The 20,154-nt window shown below is 50.2% G+C and overlaps 1 protein-coding gene across 11 annotated transcripts in view; it reads left to right on the forward strand.

Annotated features, from left to right (window-relative positions):
* Positions 1-20,154, forward strand: part of SHANK3 (SH3 and multiple ankyrin repeat domains 3) — a 403,098-nt gene that overhangs the window by 247,131 nt on the left and 135,813 nt on the right. For all 11 annotated transcript variants that reach the window (XM_064441038.1, XM_064441069.1, XM_064441094.1 and 8 more), the window contains one exon: positions 1,519-1,632. In XM_064441038.1, coding sequence (XP_064297108.1) covers positions 1,519-1,632 — 114 coding nt within the window. The remainder of the gene's footprint in view (positions 1-1,518; positions 1,633-20,154) is intronic.

Consider the following 20,154-nt stretch of genomic DNA (forward strand, 5'->3'; position numbering starts at 1 on the left):
GTCAGATGAATTGCCGTTACGAATGTTTTCCACAGGACGTATCGAAAGCTTATCACTTTCGGGTGACATGTAGCAGTTTCTCTTGATCTATAGCATTTTATAGACTATATCTAGCACATTAATTCACAATCTGTTCTAGAGACCAGTGTGTTACAAAGAGTTAGGAAAGCGTTGTGAGCCATGGTAACCTGAAAACATAAGTAACCGCTCCCCTTCTCTACTTCCCTGGATCAGGATGGTGCAGTCAATTGGCCTTGTAAGTGCTTGAATTCAAGTGAGACGTGCACATCAGCCATCTTCTGGATAAAATAGGGGTAATACCTGGGCACTCTGGGTATAATATGTAAATGGGGAACATCCAGAGAGATTGGTAATGATTCTGGCCTCCCTTTTTTCTCTCTCGTCTTGTGCACATTTTTCTTCTCTTAGGTGCTCTGGGAATGACAATATTTTCCTTTGTGGCCATAGGCAATGTAATGGTCACATCTGATGCATTTTTAAATGTCCCAGAACAATCCAGATCTTTCTTGCAGAGCCTGCTAGCATAAGGTGTGGGGGATCCAGTGGCAGGCAACTAGGAGATGACAGCTGACATCAGACATGTGTTTGCTGGCAAAGGTTTTCATAGCAGAAACCTCGACTGTTTTGTAACCTCAGACTGTGCTGGCTAGTCCGCTTTGGAGCCCAGATCATTCTTCAAGCGTAACAAGAAGTGCTGGTTTTGTGTAGCTCCTCAGTAGTTTGTATCCTGGCTACCTGAAAGCCATCCTTTCAGCCAGCAGTTGGTGAGGAGTTCAAGCTGATAGTTCCCTGGTTTAATGAGGATGCTCCTTGTGTGATTCTCTGTTAAAATCTCCTTGACTCTGAATTCATTTAATCTTCAGAGCACATTTCAAGGCTTCCTTTCTGTTTCTCTAAGCTTTGAGCAAGTAAAAGCAAGGCTTAATGGGTTGGGAGAATTCTGCTGTGACGGTGGAGTACCTTCCTGTGTGCTGTGTCATTTAGAGTGAAACAGCTCTTGGTTTTCGAGCACGGGTCAGTCAGGACACCCCAGTTCTGAGCGTGACTGGTACTGGCGCCGTGGCCGATTCCTTTCCCTCTCCCCATCTCATTTTCCCTATGGGCTGTGATTTCTGTGTTGCTCTGAGGACGTCAGAAGTCACAGCAGGTGGTGTGTTTCCAGGACGTTTTTTCATCAAAGCCCACATGATGTCTGGGTCTCGCGTCAACAATCCTCGTTACAAAGACAGATGCTACCAGTTGGCTGTTTAATTTTTGCAGCACGTGGCTGCATGAAGGCCGTTGTCTACACTGTCTCTCTCCTGGACACAGGTGAAAGAAGCTTTTGAAGGCTTCTTTAGGTGGTTGCTTCCTCCAGAGCACTCCTGACCCCAGCAGATCTTTCTGTGCTCTGCCCTTTTGTGTTTTGGCTGCATTAACACTATCTGACGGTCATTCTGGCCTTCCCTTTTTCTGGGAGCCGCTCATTCTCACACACCTGTTTGTTTCTTCCCACAGTGCTGAGTATTGGCGAAGGTGGCTTTTGGGAAGGAACCGTGAAGGGAAGGACTGGCTGGTTCCCGGCAGAATGTGTTGAGGAGGTGCAGATGCGACAGTATGATTCACGGCAAGGTAAGCTCTTTTCTTAGATCTGAGTGTCTCGCAGCCAACACACTGAACAGCCCTGGAAATCCAGAAGTATTAATTTTAAATTTCTAGCAGCCTCTGAGTTTGCCCGTTCTTTGCAACGGGCGATGGATGCATCCAAAGAATTGTATTGCTCAAGGTGATAGTTTACGTTACTGAGTGCGTTAGCATCCAGTAGCAGACACGCTGATCCATGGTAAGTGTGCGGTGCGGACGCGAGGAGGGCAGTCATCAGTCCTCCTTGCGGAGACGGCTGCAGCGGCAGGGTCTTCTGCAGGTGACAGGAGGTGATGGAGCAAGGGAGTGTGACTGTTGATCTGAACCTCCAAAACTGCATCACGTTGTAGGAGACTTCAAACGAAAGCAGCAGGTGAATCCTGTGTTTGTTTTAGTCCAACAGAAAATATTGAAAATGGCTGTGACTCAGCCCTGGCACTGCTGACCCTCGGTCTCCGGTGCCAGCCACCAGCTAACAGGTATCTGCTGTTCCTGGAGGGCAGCGGGGTCAGGAGGAGCTGCAGACCGCGTGTGCCAAACAGCACGGTGTTCTTGGAGGTGCCTGTGACTTCCTGGGGTTCCTGCTGTCGTGGGCTGTTACACCACAGCTTAACCCCTTGTCGCGATAGCTGCCCGGGCAGCGTGCCTCTCCCGGCCCGAGGACTGGCTGGAAACACGCTGGCAAGCCTGAGCTTGTCCTGGTGTGAAGCTGCTGATGAGGACATTTGGATTATTATTTTTCTTTCAATGTATTACTTAGGAGAGGGGAGAAGTGGTCCCGATTTGACAGATTCGGTGACGTTCACTTTGCATATTAAATGAGCTTTAAAATTCACACAGCTGGATTCTGGTAAGTGAGAGTTAAACCTTGATTGCAAAGTTGGAAGCAAAGTTGTAGAAGAGAAAAGAATTTCAATAAAATACAGTTCTCTGTTTTGCACAACAACTAGTATAAATTAATTTCTGGAAGGCTGAACCCACTTATAAAGTGTTTTCTTTGCTCTAATCCCAGTCCTTCATGAGAATTTAAAATGTATATGTTTGCACCCTCAGGCATCTCCTTACCAGGGTGCTTGGGTTCTGTAAACGAGCCACTAACTCTGTGCGTGCTGTGACGAGTACGTGGCAGATCGTGTGTCCTCCGGGACACCTGCACGTCAGTCCCTGTGGATAAAGTATTGGGTGCCTTTGGGACCTGGTCTTGAGGCCATGGAGGGTGTCGTGGGAGTGGAGCTCCACCAGCAGCGCTACGGACCTGCACGCTGCAGCGTCTGACCAGCAAGGCTTTTCTACCCCCGCCCCTGATGTAGTTCAGCTCTTACCTGTCCAGTCTGCAGTTCCAGCTTGCGTTCCCAATGCTCATTCCTATTCTTCCGTAAAATTATCTTTGTATGTGCTTCATCTTACTGCACTGGTCACCCCTGCCTTGCACTCTCCTGGCCAGAGAAGGCTCCTGGCTGAGCACGGTGTTGTGAACTCCTGGGCCTAGCAGAAATGAAGCAGTTGTGTTTCTGTTGTGCTGATGGGAGATGCGTGATGACAGAGTTGAACAGGATATTCCTCCTTTTTCCATGGGTGATCAGGGCTGGTGAGTTGAAACTTCCACTGAGGAGCTTCCACCTTCTGCCTTCTCGTGCTCTACTCCGGAGCCGTTTCAGTGTGCTGCTTGCCCTGTCCTTTGATTTTGCTAAATCAAAAACAGAGTAGGCTAATCGATATGATTTATAAGCCCCGCCTGTGTCTAGGAGTTGATGTTTGCTGGGTGCTTTCTTGGAGAGCATTATGTGTTTGGGTTAAATTGAAAGTGTGTAGTGAAATGTGAAAAACAGATGGTGTTTAGACACTAAAGCTGGCGTAGAGGTATGAGCATTTTCCTCCAGTTGTCCACACTGTATAGTTGTTGGCATGTCCCCCAGGATGGTTTTGGCTTTTGACTGCTTCTGCTTTTCCTGACGAACCTTGGGCACAGTTTTCAGCAGGTGCAGAAGGTAGCTTGGATAAGGCCATGATGTCTGTGGGCAGAAGAAAGTTGAGCTGCATGGTCATGATGTTGCTCTGCCACTTCTCATCAAGACCAAAGAACGAGAAGTGTCTATCTTACGAGTTTAAGTGCAGCCTAACAGCTAATTGGGCTGTGCACTGGTGGAAAGCTTTTGGCCAGACTATGCTTTGCTGGGGAACAAAGCCACATCAGTCTCGCGGACACCTCCAGCTGTGGTTATTGATTGAGGAAAGTAGCAGGGTTGCATGGCAGATACCTGACTAGACTCTTGTGGAAACAGATTGACGATGACTGTGACAAGGATGAGAGCAGCTGAGGAAATTCATTGTGATCTTCATTGAAATTCAGAGAGAGCAACTTTCAGGGTTGACATTTTGGAGATGGTGTTAGGATGTTCCTTTAACCTACATGTATTTCCATGCTTTGAGGGAAAAGGCCATGAGCTGCATATTGATCTACCTGAATGAGCCAAGTTCGTCTCTAAGGGTGCCTCTGGGTCAGCACTTCCCTACCAGGTCCCAGTTTGTGGACGCTGCAGTGCTTGTTGTCTCTGACAAGCTGTCCTGTTGCTCACCTCTGTTACAGGGCCCAGGGCAGGAACTTAAGTTTCTCGGTTCCCAGTGAGGGTCTCCTTAGATTATCTCCTGTCTGTGGAACTGAAATCCTTTGGGACATAAATAGAGTTTCTTTGGTAAATAACTCAAACTTCCTGTATGTTCTTAATGTGTTTCTTGTGGCCCTACTGAGCCGGACATCTCTGCTTTTGCCTGTCTTCCCATAGAGATGATGCTTCTTCTATCATCCTGACATGCTGAGGGGAGATCCAAGTTCTACTGATCAATCCCATCACTTCATTACACACTTTTATTCCTGTCTGCACCTTCTCTAACACCATACCCTGTATTCTTCTTAAAGTGGTGTGACATTTCTGTTGGATTCAGGGAATTAATCTCTTTGTGCTTTCCGTGTGGCTGAAATGGGCCTTGTATTTCTGCCAATATAGGATCGAGCTCATCAGGTCGTCCTCACAGCTGTTGGTAGTCTGAGATCTGTGGGTGTAAGCACCTGCGTGCAAGCACCGGCTAGTCACACCGCCCCGCCCCCGAATCCGCTAGGAGATAATGGTGTGTAGAGCTGCCGTTGAGCAGTGGGAGTGCCTCCCCTCGGGTCTCCGGCTGCACCCTGTGATTGGCACAGGAACGCCTTTGTCCCCGTGAGCGGAGGCACTGGTTGGGACCGGAGGGACCACGCTCCCACTCCTGCTTGTCGAGCAGCCGCTTGGAGCTTCATTCGCGCTTGCAGAGATGCTGCAAGTGTCACCGGGGGACGTGCCATGGGCGGGCAGCACTTGTACAAGTGCCTGAGAGACTGCAGGTCTACCTCCAGGTGACACAGGAAGATGATCTTTCATGGTGCGAATGCAGGTAGGGCTCTGACTGAAATGAAACAGAAGAGGAGGTTGTTTGTCAGTGACTGTTTTTCAGTGTGTCCAGCCCATATGTATGTCTGCCTCCCGTTCTCCTCCTTCTCCTCCTCAGTATGTCCCCAAGGACCACGTAGCTCAGGGTTTAGAGAGCACCAGCTCACCGAGCACGAGGCCTGATGTGCCTCATCAACGAGGGAAGGAGGCTCGTGCTCCTGTGGCTTGTGCGAGAGCTAAAGCCCTCTGCTGGGGCAGTGGTGCCCCGGCACGCGCGAGTGGTGGTTCCCAGTGCGGGTAAGTCACTGCTGTCCAGCCACTGGAAGCGTTGAGGGAAGGAGGGCTTGGTGAAGGGACTCCGCCAGAATGTCTGATCCCTCAGAAATCAAAGTGGCTTTAAACCAAGAAACAGCCGGGGGGGTGGGGTGCGTGTGATTTGGATAGGGTGCCATCTGCATTGCTAGTTTTGGTACAAGAGGAGGAAAATCAGATAGACGTTGACATATCCTTGCCTAAAGGGACACAAGAGAGGAGGCGAGTGGCAGGGTGAAAGTGGCAGCAAGGCAGGCGGACTGCCCTGAGAAGGTGCTGTCTTCTCTGCCGATGGAACTGATGGTAGCCAGCAAGACAAGGCTGAGGCACTTGGAATACAAATGCCAGCTCGTAAGTGCAGAGGGGAGGAGGCTGAGCCGGGTGATTTGGTCAGTACAACAGCAGTTCTGGGTGAGAACAGGCCAGAGCAGCACACGTGTGCTTTAAGGAAAGGTAGAGGTAATGATAAAGCTGAGGGTAGGAAGCGCGTGTGACGCATGGACTGTGCAGACACAAAGATAGGGCAAAACCGTATACTTCTATATTGCTTTGGAAAATGATGGTGTAAGGTATCCTGGTAATCAGGATAGAGTCTAGATTTTCATATTTGATAAAGAAGAAAAATATAGTGAGGTAACTGGAATTGACTGTCTTCGGTGAGTTAAAATTGAGGTGGAGTTTTGAGTTAATATTTTAAGTCAAAGCTATAAAAACCTGCCCTAACATGTATCCCTGGCAAAAGAGAAATCTTGCAGGTAGGGAATCCAACTTTGATTGTCCCTCGGCGTCTAGGAATAAGCAAAGCTCTCAAAGAACAAAGACTAAGATTCATCGGGAAAAAAAAAATTCTGTGTCAGGGGATCTGAAATCAAAAATATAAGATGCACCTTAACAAAAACTCAGCTGAGCTAGACCTTGAGGTCTTTGATCTTAAGAGAAGTAATAGTAGATTCTTCAGCTGTACGAATAAAAGAGTAAGGAAGGAGGATGTAGAGCTATTAAGCAACAAGAATAAGATAAGATCAAAGCCAATTAGATAAAGGTCCAAATCTACCAGAACGGTTCCCTGTCAGCATGGGCCGATGTTGGATGGATGGGCTGTGGTGGGACTGATGCTGCCAGCTGGGGAAAACAATGTCAGGGCCCTGAGGGCACTGATACGTCTTAATGTCCCTGACCAGCTTCACCTGGGGTCTCCTCCCACACCACTGGTCCCAGGAGCTCTATTTAAGCTCAGACTGTGGCTTTCATTTCCTGCCTGAACTATGCTGGTTCTCGCTCCTGGTCTCCAGCTTATGGTCGTGTCCATGGCTGGCCATGGACCTTCTTGGTCCAGACCCCAACCCATGGACTGGTTTCCCAGGTTGACCTCAGATCTGCCTCCAGGGTCTTGTGGACCATGTTCTTGTGGACCTGCCCAGTGATCATTAGACCTGGTCTTAACCCTGACCTGCAGATTGGCTTCCTGGCTTGTCTTGAGACCTGCCCCATCACTGAGCTGGACTCCTTGTTGGACCTGGCCACTACTTCTGGCCTTGCTTGAGTTGTGGCCAGCGAGGCCCCTGCTGCGCTGGCTGTGGGGTCTCCTGGGTTCCTGGCCCACCTCCCTTTGGGGGCAGCCCTATGCTTGCAGCCCCCGACAAACTAATGACACCAGAATTCTGAAAAAAATTATTGGGAAAATTATTGGCATTTTAGCAAAGATTTCAATGAGGTCATGGTGAACCTTGTGTGTGGGAGTGCTCTGGGCAGCTCCAGTTGAGGAGCTCTGAGTTCACTCGTACAAAAGTGTTTAAAATGGATTTTGAAGGGAGAGAGATGGGAGAAGATAGGAAAAGGGGTAGGACGGGACGGTGTTTATCCAGAAATGTTTTTGTGCTAAAGGAGATTGATTGACTGTGTTGGCTAAGGAACCGCTGTTGTTCCAGCTTGCTTCGATATCAGGACATTCTCGTGTGGGAAATTATTAGTAAAGTTGGAGGAAATGTGGGGGAGCACTGGAAATTTGTCATCTGTCACTAGCTGGATAATGATTTCACCTATTAAATGCTTTCACTAATAGCTGTAGCCAAAACTGAAATGTGCTGTTCATGTTTCCTTGTGACGTCTTACGAGGTGAGAACATTTTACTTTCAGAGCTGGATGAGTTGGCGTAACAGAAATAGGATGAAATTCAGTAGGATAAAATGCAGGATCTTGCACTTAACAGAAAATCTTCTCAGTAATTACAAGCTAACATTTTACTTCTTGAAACAACAAGAGGAGGCATGTTAGCGGTTCAGGAGATGACTGTAGCATCATGTGGCTGCGAACGAGGCAGACGTGAGCCTGGGATGTCTCGTACAAGGCATTTCCAGTACGTGGGAGGCGTTAGTGCTACGGCACGGGGAGCCGTCAACATCTGATCTGGAATTGATTGTCGTTCTGATCCCTGGCCGCAGGAAACTGGATTCAAATCAGTCTTGTTCCCCTCGTGAGCAGACGCTTGCGGCTGGGAGCTGTGCTGCTCTAATAAGAGAAGGTCAAAATGCGGCAGCCTCCGTGTGCTCGGCGAGGAACCAAAGCCTCAGCGGTGGGATGCCTTCTTGGACGAGAATTGAGTGATGGCTCATAGTGCTGGGACTCTGTGCATGCTAAGCTTGCATACACAAATCTCAGTAATATCATTAGGGAGTATTTGCAATATATGAAATTAAAAATCAGTACCAATTTTTCAGGACCTAGTTTGTGAATTGTTGGACAACTTTCTGCTGAAGTTGACGCTGGAGTGGCTGCGCCTCCGCTTTGGGCACAATTCATTCTTGCTTTGGGTTAATTACAGAGTAGTCCTGAGTCTGCGGTCCAGGGAAATGTTGGGAGCAGGAGCAGCTTTGGTTAAAATTGCAGAGGAATACTTGCTAGCTGTAGTTACAACAAAATAGCTGTTTGGGGTGCATTGCAGGCACTGCAGAATGTGCATTTACTTATACGTTGAAATGTGGCAGTCCCGTGGTAGCGTCAGTGTCCAGTTTGGGCTCATTTCACCCTCATCCATCACCTCTCTCTACCCTGACCCTCACTCCCTCGCGTTTTTCAAAATCACCTTTTGCGGCAGATCCTGACCGTCTCCCACCCGATTTCAGTGGCGGGACAGACCTCACCTGCCGTGCAGAGCTCGCAGATCTCTCAGGAAGCAACACCCAGAAATTAAAGGACAAGTTTGGGTGTGTGAAGCAGAAGGTGCCAAATGCTTCGACACATATGTGCGAGCAGCCTGTTGTCAAAGTAACTCGTCCGTGGACTGAGAGAAGGTGTGAGAACAGAGCATAAGCTCCCCTGTGCACCGCAAGCCTGGAACCCGGCCTTGGTAGAAATCCAAGACCGTTGAGTATCACCTTGCTACTATTTGCCTCTCTCAAGTTGTGTTTGTTTGGAGAAACGCTGTACCATCTCCTCCAGGAAACATTCTGTGCTGTTTATTGGCTTCCACGTACAGATCTACCTTCGTGGAGAGAAACACAGCGAAGCTCTCTGCAAACGCGATTAGGCTGCGTCCGAACTGCTGGGCTGAAGAGCCCCTGCAGACCTGCGGGCTCTGGGCTTTCCTGCGGCTGCTCCCCGGCCGTGCAGGGCCGTACAGCGGTCTCCTGAAGCAGCTGAGGCCTGGGCTGCGCTGGCAGTGCCCTGGTCCAGACGGTCGCAGGGCCAGGAGGTGGCTGCGCTGCAGAGACACCGGCTCTCTGCGGTCGAGTCCTCAGGGGACGGGCAGGTCTTCGGCAGCGGCAGACACGGGGCGCAGCCGCGCGGACTGGGACCGGCTGTGGTTGGGGCTGTTGAGAGCGTGTTGTGGAGAGCTACGGCTGGTCCTGGGCATGCAGTAACTGCAGCACGAGTATCTTCTTTATCCTGTCTTTCCTTTTTGATGTTGCTTTGATTCCTGTGGAAGGATGTGGGTGTCGGTGGTGCCCAGGGAACTGTCTCTTGCATGCAGACACCTCTCTCCTTGCTGCTCCTTGTCTGCCCATTTGTTTGTGGCAAGATTTCCAGTTGGTTTCCATCATCATAGCATCTAAATCACTAATTCATGAAACCATGTCAACCGAGTTCCTAGTGGACTTAATCTTTGACAGTTCTTTTTCTGAAAAAAATAAAAATAATTTTAAGGGTGGAATGTACCCTCCTTGTATGACAGGGATGCGTTTCGTTACTTCCTCAGTACCTGTGGGTAGCGCTGAAGGTGGTAGAAGTGTTACCACTTCTTCCCATAGTGTAGAGGCTTTCTGAAGAAAGTATTCAGAGGTTGAACCACATTTTTGATCAAGAAACAAGTTTCTTATGCAAGAAATGTTTTGAAAGTGAGATAACAATTATTGGGTACTTCAAATTGTTTAGAAGTCTAATAGTGAGAGCATCTTGCTGGCTCAGCCTGTCCTCCCACTGTCTCTCCTGTAGGCCAGTGTAGATATTGGAAGAGCAGATGGTATAACAACTGGATTTTAAAAGAAATGGTTAGTATCGCTGTTTCTGAGCCATCCACTCCTGTGTTGTGTAAGGGAGCAGAAGCATCTTCCAGCCTGGTACATCAGAGGCACCGCAGCTCATCACCGCTGAAGAAGATGAAGTGCTGGAGCTCACCCTTGGCCCCGGGGGTCTGAACCCAGACCACGTCGTGCAGAGCCCAACCCGAGCCTACTTCTCTTTGGAGACCAGGGCTTTTTCCGTCACGGCTGCGGGAGGTTGTACAAGTCGTTGGCTGTTTCTTTTGGTAGAGGGCACTGTTGTTCTTCACTCGTCTCTGATGCCAACCTCAGGTGATGCAAAGGCGTAGGTTGCAGAGGAGGAGGGGGATTGTGGAGGATTTTGGTACCTTAGTGAAATACAGCTCCCTGATTTCCTGCAGTGTACTGATCGTCTCCCTCCTGGAGGTCTGCACCAGCCTTTGGGGAGGTCAGCTTCTTTTCTTATGGTACCCATTTCATAACTTTATCTCCGAGTGTCCTGTGTGCAAAGGGACAAGTTATCTCTTCTACCTTCTCTTTTGTTTTCTTGGTGCATTATGGAGTCTGCCTTGACTGACAGCGATCCTCCTCTGGAGAACTTTATCCTAAAGCAAGACTGGGGTGGTATTGAACTAACAGGGGATACAGCCTCATCCACAGGGAGGCTGGATGGTCAGCAGAGCGATGGCATGGAGTTGTAGTCCTGTGGCTGAGATGCTGTTGGTGTCCCCTGGGCCATTTGTATGGGTTGGGTCTTGTTGGTTGTAGGGGTTCGCACGTAGCACTTAACGTGCCTTGTTGTAATGTAGCAGTCGTTGCTTTTGACAAATACCTTGCTTTTTGAAGAAGTTCTACACTAGGAGAAGGAAGTAAGACAGCAGGAAATGAAAAAATTCAGTCGGCTAAACTTCCCAGGGCTGGAAGAGCAGCTGGCTGAGCAGCGAGCACCGAGTCTGCGCACTGCAGCTTTTCTGAGCAGGTTTTTTGAGAGCTCCTGCGTGAATGAAGTAGCTATGAAGGAGGTGTCTGCCTTGGAGCAGCAGGTTGGGAGTCAAAGCGGCACAAACCCAGCCTCAGGAGCTGGAGCACCATCCTGAGAGCCCCTGCAGGAGGAAAGGAACCTCTTACTTTTCCAGCTCTTCAGTGTGGCATTGCGGAATGATCAGCGAGAAGATGGAGATGCAAACGCTTCGCTGCTGCTGCGCCGGGGAGCGGATCTGGACCTCGGCGCTGCATGACGAACGCCTGCGCTGGTGACAAGCTCGGAGGTGGCTTTTCTCGGAGGATGCCGGGTGGCAGCTTGCACGCTGGCGCAGCTGGGGGACAGTGCAAGTGCTGTAAAGTGCCCCGCTGTGACTCCCTGCATTTCACCTTCAGCATGAACTGAGCTGGAACCCTTCTTGGCCTGCTGGCCACCAAGTCATCGTGCGTGACCCAGCCAGCGTGCACAGTGCCCAGACTTCGCCTGGGTAGATGGGCAACATGAATAAAGCTCTGAGCTTGGGACAGGAGGAGCAAAGGAAGCGGGGGAGCAAAAGCATGCAGTGACCACCATGAATATACCATGGACAAATCGTGCCTGGCATGCCTGATGGCCTTCTGCACTGGGGTGGCTGCCTCTGTGCACAAGGAGAGGCCAGTGGTTGTTGTACGCCTTGCCTTTTGTCCAAGGCCCCACCTCGAGTGCTGGGCTCAGGTCTGGGCCCCTCGGGACAAGAAGGGCCTGGAGGGGCTGGAGCGTGTCCAGAGAAGGGCAGCGGGGCTGGGGCAGGGTCTGGAGCACAAGTGTGCTGGGGGGCGGCTGAGGGGGCTGGGGGGGTTTAGCCTGGAGAAGGGGGGGCTGAGGGGAGCCCTTCTCACTCTCTGCAGCTGCCTGAGAGGGGCTGGAGTGAGGGGGGGGCTGGTCTCTGCTCCCAAGTCACCAGTGATGGGACGAGAGGGAACGGCCTCAGGCTGCGTCAGGGGAGGTTTGGGTTGGAGATGAGGGAAAATGCCTTCCCTGCCAGAGGGGTCAGGCCCTGGCACAGGCTGCCCAGAGAGGTGGGGGAGTCACCGTCCCTGGGGGGGTTTAAAAGGTGTGTAGACGTGGCACTTCAGGGCATGGTTTAGGAGGCCTGGGGTTGTTGGGTTGATGATTGAACTTGATGATCCTAAAGGTCTTTTCCAACCCTAATGATTCTGTGAAAGCCTTTGACACTATCTCCTGTACTATCCTAATAGCTGTTTACTCCCACATGAAGAGTGGTTGTAGGAGTAGATCTGCAGCCTAAAATAGCTTCTTTGTTAGCAGTCAGGGAAATGTGTCTGCTTTTACCACGGTCTCTTGGCTGGAGAGAGGTGACTTTTCCCATTTGGCCACTTGTCAGGTGACAGTTCCCTGACAGAAGAGGGAATCAGAATTTCCTCATCTGCAGCTGACTGCTGTCCCAGCTGGAGTTATGCATGCAGCACACGAACGCACGGGAGCATGTGCAGAGGCGGCTGAAGACCTGGTACAATAGAGCTGTAGATTACGGAGCATTGATTGACACAGCCAACCAGCTGCCGCTGGAAAAGCATGCAAATTAAATCCATCTTCCAAGAGTTCTGATAACCTCCCATCTCCCCTGGGCCTGGCGCACTGTCCAGCCTCCCAAGCAGAGCTGCTTTCCCCTCCAACATGCACCACTTGTCATGCATGAGGTGGGAACGAGTCCTGTGGCTACTTCTACACTAGCATTTTAAAAATCCTCTTGACTTCTCTTTCACTTTTCTGACTTTCTTCCAAGCCTGATCGTGTCTCCATTATATTGCTGCTTATGTTAGGCTTCCTCTCTGGCTGTGCTGCCTTTAACCTTGCTCCCCTTTGTTTCTATGAACTTTCCTCCTGTCTTAATTAATCTGCTGCTCTGCAGGCAGCTTCCTCTTGCGGTCAGGAATAAAGGTCAGTGTTAGGAATATCCCAGGGTGCTGCTTGGGTTTTAAAGCTAATATCTGTTAGATTTGCTGATTTTTTTCCCCTTTTTCAAAGTGGGAATTTAAAAGTTTTGACACTAGATTCTTTAAAATTCACTTAATAACACTCCAGACTGTTTTGACTACTTAGCAACAAAACGGTGTATCATGATACATGTATCATGAGTAGTTTAGTGGTCAGGTTTAGGTACTACAGATGCTCTGGGCATGGAATGAACATCCATGTTCCTTAAAATGATGGGTATAAGAGTACTGAGCTCAAGCAGGGTGTATCAAGGAACAGCACAAAGTACCAAGATTTCCCATGCCAGTTACGTATGAGCCTCCTATCAATGCCTTGGCACTCCTAGCCCGTTTATCTCTTGCACTGTGTCTCCAAGGAGTAAGGATGTGGTTGTCTTAAAGCACTCTTAGGCTGACATTTGAACTGTTCAGAATGCAAGGGAATTTGAAATACAAAAAACTGCAGTTGCTTGGAGTGGTTTCTCCTGGGCTGATTTGTTTAGGTCTGTAAAAGGAGGGGGGGGGGGAAGATCTGTAGCATTACTTAATTAAAAACAAACAAACAGAACAGAAAAATAAAACCAAAACCCACCACATCATGCCTATTTGGCTTCCTGCAGAAAGAATTTGGACTGAGCAGAATACTTTTACTGCCGTGACAGAGCATAAAGAGCAAGAGGCTCCCTAGAACAAAGGTTTGCACTGCTGCTGCTGGTAGCCTGGGAGGAGATGAGGAGATGCTGGCTGTAGGCTCTGGATGGAGTAATTCTGAACTCTGCACCTCCCTGGTTTCAGCAAAGCGTTGGCCTGCCCACGGCGGACCCGGGCTTGTCGGTGCCCTGTGGCAGAATTCTTCACAGAAGTCAGTGCTTGACCGTTGGCTGGTTGTTGCCAGCTCTGTAAATCCTCAGCTGGTCTGTTGACGTTGCCGTGGTTAGGGTCTCCTGATCATTTTTGTTTCAGGCTGATTTATGTTTTATAAATTTCTGGCACCGTGCTTGATATTAGCTCAGACGGTGAGTTAGAATTTGTGTCTGGTTTTTTTTAAGCAGCTGTATCATTATTTGCTAGTATCTTCTGGCGCTCTTTCGTACTATGCAATTACCATTGTTTTGGTAGCTCAACGGTCTTAAAAGAAATGGGTACAAATCCTTTCTATATCTAGTTCCCTGCTTTTCTCAGTTAACTTTTTCATTTCTTATTTTCTGGAGCTTGCAACAAGCGTTTGTCCGGGTTCGGGCTGCTGGGCGGCGGGTGAATGGTTGAGGCTTCTTGATCAGGTGCCCGTCCTCAGGGCTGCTGGAGCGTCGGAATCCCGACGCGTGTGCACCTGCGTGAAAATGCCCTTGAAGTTTGCTCTGGGAAGCTTTTTGGTTCAGGCAGCTCACGTTCACATGAGAGGGGTCCAAGCCCGGAGGCCTTCAGAAGCGCTTGTCTTGCCGTCAACGACACAGGGAACGCGGGCAGTGCGGGCGGTCCTGCGGCGGCCGGGTACCTCCCTGTAAAGCGTGGGGCTTTGCTTAAGGTTCGATTTCCCTTAGGCAACCTAGATCAGCTCTGTGCTTTGTAACTGGTTTGTGATACGTGCTCCCGAGGTAAAACACAATACAGCGCTGCTGTTAAGTTCCAGGTGTCCCATTTGAGTAATATCAGTATTAGCAACTGAATCAAATTATTAAATAATCTAGTTCTTGGGTTTAACATCTACCTCAAGATCGGTGTCAGTCTCTCATGTGGTAACTACAAGAGTCGTCCCCTCATCCTTTAAACACTTGCCACTGACTCAGCTTTCTTCTACTCCTCAGTTACTTGCTCTGTGTTCCAGGGCTTGCTGAAAGTCCTATTCCAGAGAGATCATCAGTGAGATCCCTAAAAGGTCCTGGCTAAGAACTCCTACCTAGAACTGCTGATTTTAAGGTAGTCACCTCACGCAGTTGTTGTCCAGCATCTCCTGTAGTTACCAGCAGAATAAAAGCTAGTCAGTATGCATTATCTTTTCTAGGTATGAGGGGAAAAGAGTCTTGCTTAAAGAGTTTAGCCTTAACTGCATTATTTTTCATTATTGTAATAGAGGAGCACCACTGCCGGTATATAAAGACCATTAAGTCTGATCTTTTTAGCTTTTTTTTTTTAATCTTGCAAATTAGTGAAAACTAGAATAAAGCAATATTTTATTGACTGTTCCTCATTTTAAAGGCTTTTCAGGGGGAAGTCGACTAGATGTCCTACAATCCTACAAGTCTTTGAAGCAGTCAACAAGCACTGGGACAAGGATTGATGTAGAGTACCAGGGCTTTCAAAAAGCTGTTAAGTAGGCTTCGTCAAAGTCTGCGTTAAAAAAAAAATGGTTGAAAGATAAAAAGCAAAGGATAGAAATAAGCAGGCAGGTTCTGCAGCAGGTGGAGATTGCCAGTGGTGGGAGACAAGACTTTCCAGATGAGGAGAGACTGATTTAAAAAGAGGCGAGTGTGGGGAGATTGTCAGGAGAGTACAATGGGAGTCTGAAAAAGTATGGAGAAGTTGAGGGGTTTATTGTTTGTCTAAATGTGAGAGTTAAGGGACAGTCAATGAAATTAGGCAGCAAGGTTAATGCCGCAAAATGAACTATTTCCACGCAGCACACAGTTGTGGATGTCAATGCTGCAGTTAGCGCAGATTAAAGGCTCCAAAAGGAGGTTAGGCAAATCCATGGAGGTTGTGTTCCTTAGGTTTAGCAGAATAATGATTCTGGTACCGCACTGCTGGGAGGAGAAATGAAGCCTTTTCTAGCACATTCTTTGCTCAGAGCATCTGCAGTGACTGACCACTGCTGTTGCCAGCATGCAAAGCCTCACCGAAAGCATCCTCCTGAAAGGTCTTCCTCCAGACCCTTCCCATGTGGGAAGTCTTTTAAGTCACTGTGGAGAACAAGAGTGCCCCAATCTTTGGTGCCAATCCCAATTCTTCTGCAGCAGGAGTGTAGTGTTGGAGGATCGGCAGACAGAAACACAAACGTTCCTCCCCAGACTTGGCTGTGGTTGTAATTCCTGCGCTACTTGCAGCCTCACCATCCTCAGTGGCCCAGGGGGTGCCCGTGTCTCCAGAAGCTTCATTCTCGTAGCTGGCACCAAGTTGCAGGTTAGTTGTGCTGTCAGGGGGTTTCCTAGCTTGGAAGTGAGCTTTTGCCGGGGGACAAATCTCACTTGCCAGCTTCCCCTCTTTACTCTTTGTGATCCCCTCTCTTGGCTGGGTGTTGGGACAGCACTCTTCGAAGAGCAGCTTGTCGTAGAGGCGTGATTCCCTCGTGGGAAGACTGCTCTCCACTCTCTGTGGGTTCTACTGGATATTGTTTCAGGGCCCTTTCAGCAGGATGTCAGATGTCTTGCATCTTTGCACACTCTGAGCAGTGTGAACATATGTGCTCTTGGATGTCTGTCACCATATAGCTTCTGTTAAAGTGACCCTGTCCATCAGTGAGGCCCTGCTACGGCCATCTGGCACTTCCCTACCCCTGCTAAAGCCAGCACCTCTAAAAATAGACCTGGTACCAGAATCCAAGAACGAACTTGAATTCCCAACATATACTTTAATTTGAGGGTCCTGACTACCACTTGAAGGTCTAGTTAAGCTGAGCCTTTAGACAGGACCCAAGAAGATTGGATGCTGTGGGCAAAAAAGCATACTGCAGAGGCATTTCTATTTTTTATCGTTTTGCCAGATGACCAGACACGTTTCATTTATAAGGTGCGCCACCCTCGATAACTTTAGCTGTGACTGCATCCGTGTACTCTGTGAACTCCAGAAAGGACACTACAGGCTTTGGTAAAGATCCAGCTCATAGCCAGGACTTCAGTGCAGGCCTGGCCACAGCCATATCTTCAGTGTGATCCTTTTGACTCTGGAGCCCTTATTCTACTAGAAACACCCAATTTTTGGTGTGACTGTTCCTCTCTGCGGTATCATCTTCATGTTGGGGACAGATACAATGCTACATTCACAGGAGGGTTGCAGTTCTGTCCATGGGTCTGGGGACAAAGGATTCGGCCTGTTGGCGTGGGTCGGCACTGGGCGTGCTTCAGCGGGCTGGATCGTCTTCGTGGAAGGTTTCTGCAGGCATCTTTCCCTGGAAGACATGGGGACATTGGCTCTGTCTGCAGAGGGCAAGGGTAAGCATAAATATGGGTGAAGTGCTTTTGTCCCAAAGAGTGATGCAGTTGGCAGGTGTGGAGATGGTTGTGCGTTTGGTGTAAAGGGTTGTGGTGTAGATTCAGTGCTGTAAAAGGGAGATGTTGCATCCTCTGGAGGTTAGCTCCTGCCGTACACCTTGGTGAAGAGCTTTGCTCTCTCTTCTCGATAACCTCCTCACGTGTCCAGAGAGACAGCTGTTATATCCTCCTGAAGCTGCCTTCTCCTTGGCGCAGGGCAAAGCCCAGTGACCAGCAGGGCCTTCTTGGCCTCGTGGCAGGTGGCTCCTCAGTCCTGTGATGGATGAACACCTCCCCTCTGCTTCACCTGGTCAGGTGTCACTGGTCGTGGTGAGGGAGCTTTTATTCTAGCTTGTTGTTCAGGTACAGGAGAAGGAAGCACCTCTCTGTCTCAGTGCTGTCATACGCCGAACTTCGGGGCTTGGGTCTGTTCAGCCTGGAGAAGAGAAGGCTGAGGGGGGATCTCATCAGTGCTTATAAATATCCGAAGGGCGGGTGTCAGGGGGATGGGGCCGGGCTCTTTTCAGCGGTGCCCAACGCCAGGCCAAGAGGCCACGGGCACAAGCTGGAACACGGGAAGCTCCCCCTGAACATGAGGCCAAACCCCTTCCCTGTGCGGGTGCCAGAGCAGGGGCACAGGCTGCCCAGAGAGGCTGTGGGGTCCCTTCCCTGGAGACATTCACCCCCCGCCTGGACGCGGCCCTGTGCCCCTGCTCTGGGGGTGCCTGCTCCAGCAGGGGTGGGACGGGGTGAGCTCCAGGGGTCCGCTCCAGCCCCACCAGGCTGTGATTCTGTGTGACTCTTGGGCCATGTCACCCTTGTGCAGAGCGTTGAAGGCTGGGAGGGTAAAAGGGTGAAGCAGTGTCAAGCACTGCTGTGCCGTTTGCTGAACCCTCGAGACCCAGCAAGGTGGGAGACAAACGTGAATGCAGAAATGCCCAGCGGCGCCTCTGCGCAGTCCCACAGAGGCAGCACAGCCGTGTTCCTGCCGCGGCTGCCCCGGCTTCTGCCGGCGCGTCGCTGGGGTGCTCTCCACGGAAAATCAGTTCGCATTTCTGGAATGGAGACAGAGCACACCGAGTGCCCACCCGCTGCGGCCTCTCAGCAGCTTCCCCCAGTTCCCACCGCTCACAGCAGCAGTGTCCCGGTCACGGTGGGACGGTAACTTGCGCAGGTGTTCAGGGCGAAAGCGCCTGTGCTGAGAAACTCGGTCCCCTGCGGCGTCAGCGGAGCTGTGGTCCCTGTAACGGCGAGGTGACTCCTGGGGCTTTGCGTGCCACGTGGGTGGCTCCTGGCCCTGGAGGGGAGAGTGGTCTGGAGGGAGGTGATGTGTGCCCACGGCGGGTGGGGACGCAGCGAAGTAACCCGGGCTGTCGGTACCGACGGTGTTTGTGGGCGTCTGCACGCTCGGGCAGGGCCCGGGTGCTTCCGAGTCCCCCATTTGCTGTGTGTGGTCCGGGTCAGGAACCCAAACTGACCCGTGCTGGGCTGTGGCTCTGAGGGCTCCTGCTGCTGGCCTTCTGGGCAGGAGTGGCATTGCTCCGGTCCCCCCGTCTGTCCTAGCACGGAGGTGTTGGTGCAGGACTGGCTGGCTTTACCCTAGGATTTGGCTGTGGAAGCCACTGGCACAAATGATCTTCCCTGGAGGTAACTAGCAGCTCATGGGAGTTCCTGAGCCTCATAGACCTGGTTTATATCTGTTTTAAAAAAAAAAAAAAAAAAAAAAGGAAAAAAAAAACCCAAACAAGCAAAACAAAACAAAAAAGACCCCACCCAAAAAAGCTCCACAACCAAACAAAACAACAAACCAGGAGAAAAGAAATCCATACTGGGATTGCGTTGTTCTCCCCCCTCCCCTGGTGGTGCAGAGGAGTTGGGGGCCTCTCCGCAGGGACGTGTCCTGCTGATGAGCTCGTGCGCAGCATCTCCACGGCGAGCAGTTTGCCGGGGGAGCTGTAGCTGGTGCTTCCCCCATGTGTTGTGGCTCCGAGGAGGACTGCCTGCCCCGAGCAGCTCGGCACCACGCCGGAGGAAAGCGAAGTCAGGCAGCGTGCCCTCCATGAAGGCTGTTAGGAACAACTACAGCTGCCTGGGTGGCACTTCTGGAAAGGTGGGTAAATCCGCACGGGGTAGCTGTGTAGCCCTTCTGCTGAGCATAACCTCCTAGGTCCTGCTCTGCTACGTTTGTTGGTTCAGTGTGAGGCTTTAACTGATCTCCCTGTTCCTCTTAGGCTGACAGCCTGGCTGTTGAGTCCCCGTGAGAGGTAATGCACAGATGCTGCTCTCTGACTCATAGTTATTTGAGAGCAGACTTTCATTTTGTTTGCATTTTTTTTCAGTTACAGATAAGCTAAAAACTCTAACAAGCATAATTGTATTGCAAGTATAACTCATAAGTTAAGGGCAAGAGGGACTAATACGATTATCTCCTCTGTGCATTTGTGTAACGCAGGCCAAAATTTCACCAAATGTATCAGGTTTTGGATTTATATTGTTGTATGGAACGAAGAATGGTAAATCAGGGCTTCTAAAAGTATTCACTGTCAGAGAAAAGTTGTATTTGAACTTCGTAGGATAAAGCTCTGTCATGGGGAAAGCATAAATTAGTTAACCATTCTGCATAAAATACAGTAATACCGCAAATCACTAAGCGTATACATTCTTGGACTTTTCTCTCTTCTCAGTCAGCAGATCCAGGTGCTGCAGGGACATGAATTAGTTCATCCTCCTGGCAGCCCTGTGAGATGGGGAGGAGTCAGACTTCAAGGGTTTCCATGCTTGCTTGCACTTGAAATAAGGCTGGTGGCTGCGGCCAGCAGAGCCCCTGCCTGAACGGGACCCGCTGCTGGCCCGGGAGCGCTGGCCAGTGGTCGCCACAGCTGGCGACAGCGGTGATGGACTCCAGTGTCTTGCCTGCTCCAGCTCAGGAGCATCAGGCTCCTCTCTGGTCTCGGGCACTGCGTGTCTTCCCCCATCCCAGCGTAGTTCAGCATTTCTTCTTCTGAAATCATTCTCTTTCTCTTCATCACCGGCGCTCTGAGGCCGCTCCAGCCAGATTGGCTGCCTGGCGCAGAGCCTGGAAGAGGCTTTAATTGTGGTGGCATCTGCTCATCAGCCTACTCCGAGTCAGGTGCTCGAGAGCACGGTTCGGGACGC

This window comes from Phalacrocorax carbo, chromosome 1, assembly GCF_963921805.1.
Source record: "Phalacrocorax carbo chromosome 1, bPhaCar2.1, whole genome shotgun sequence".
Lineage (NCBI taxonomy): Eukaryota > Metazoa > Chordata > Aves > Suliformes > Phalacrocoracidae > Phalacrocorax > Phalacrocorax carbo.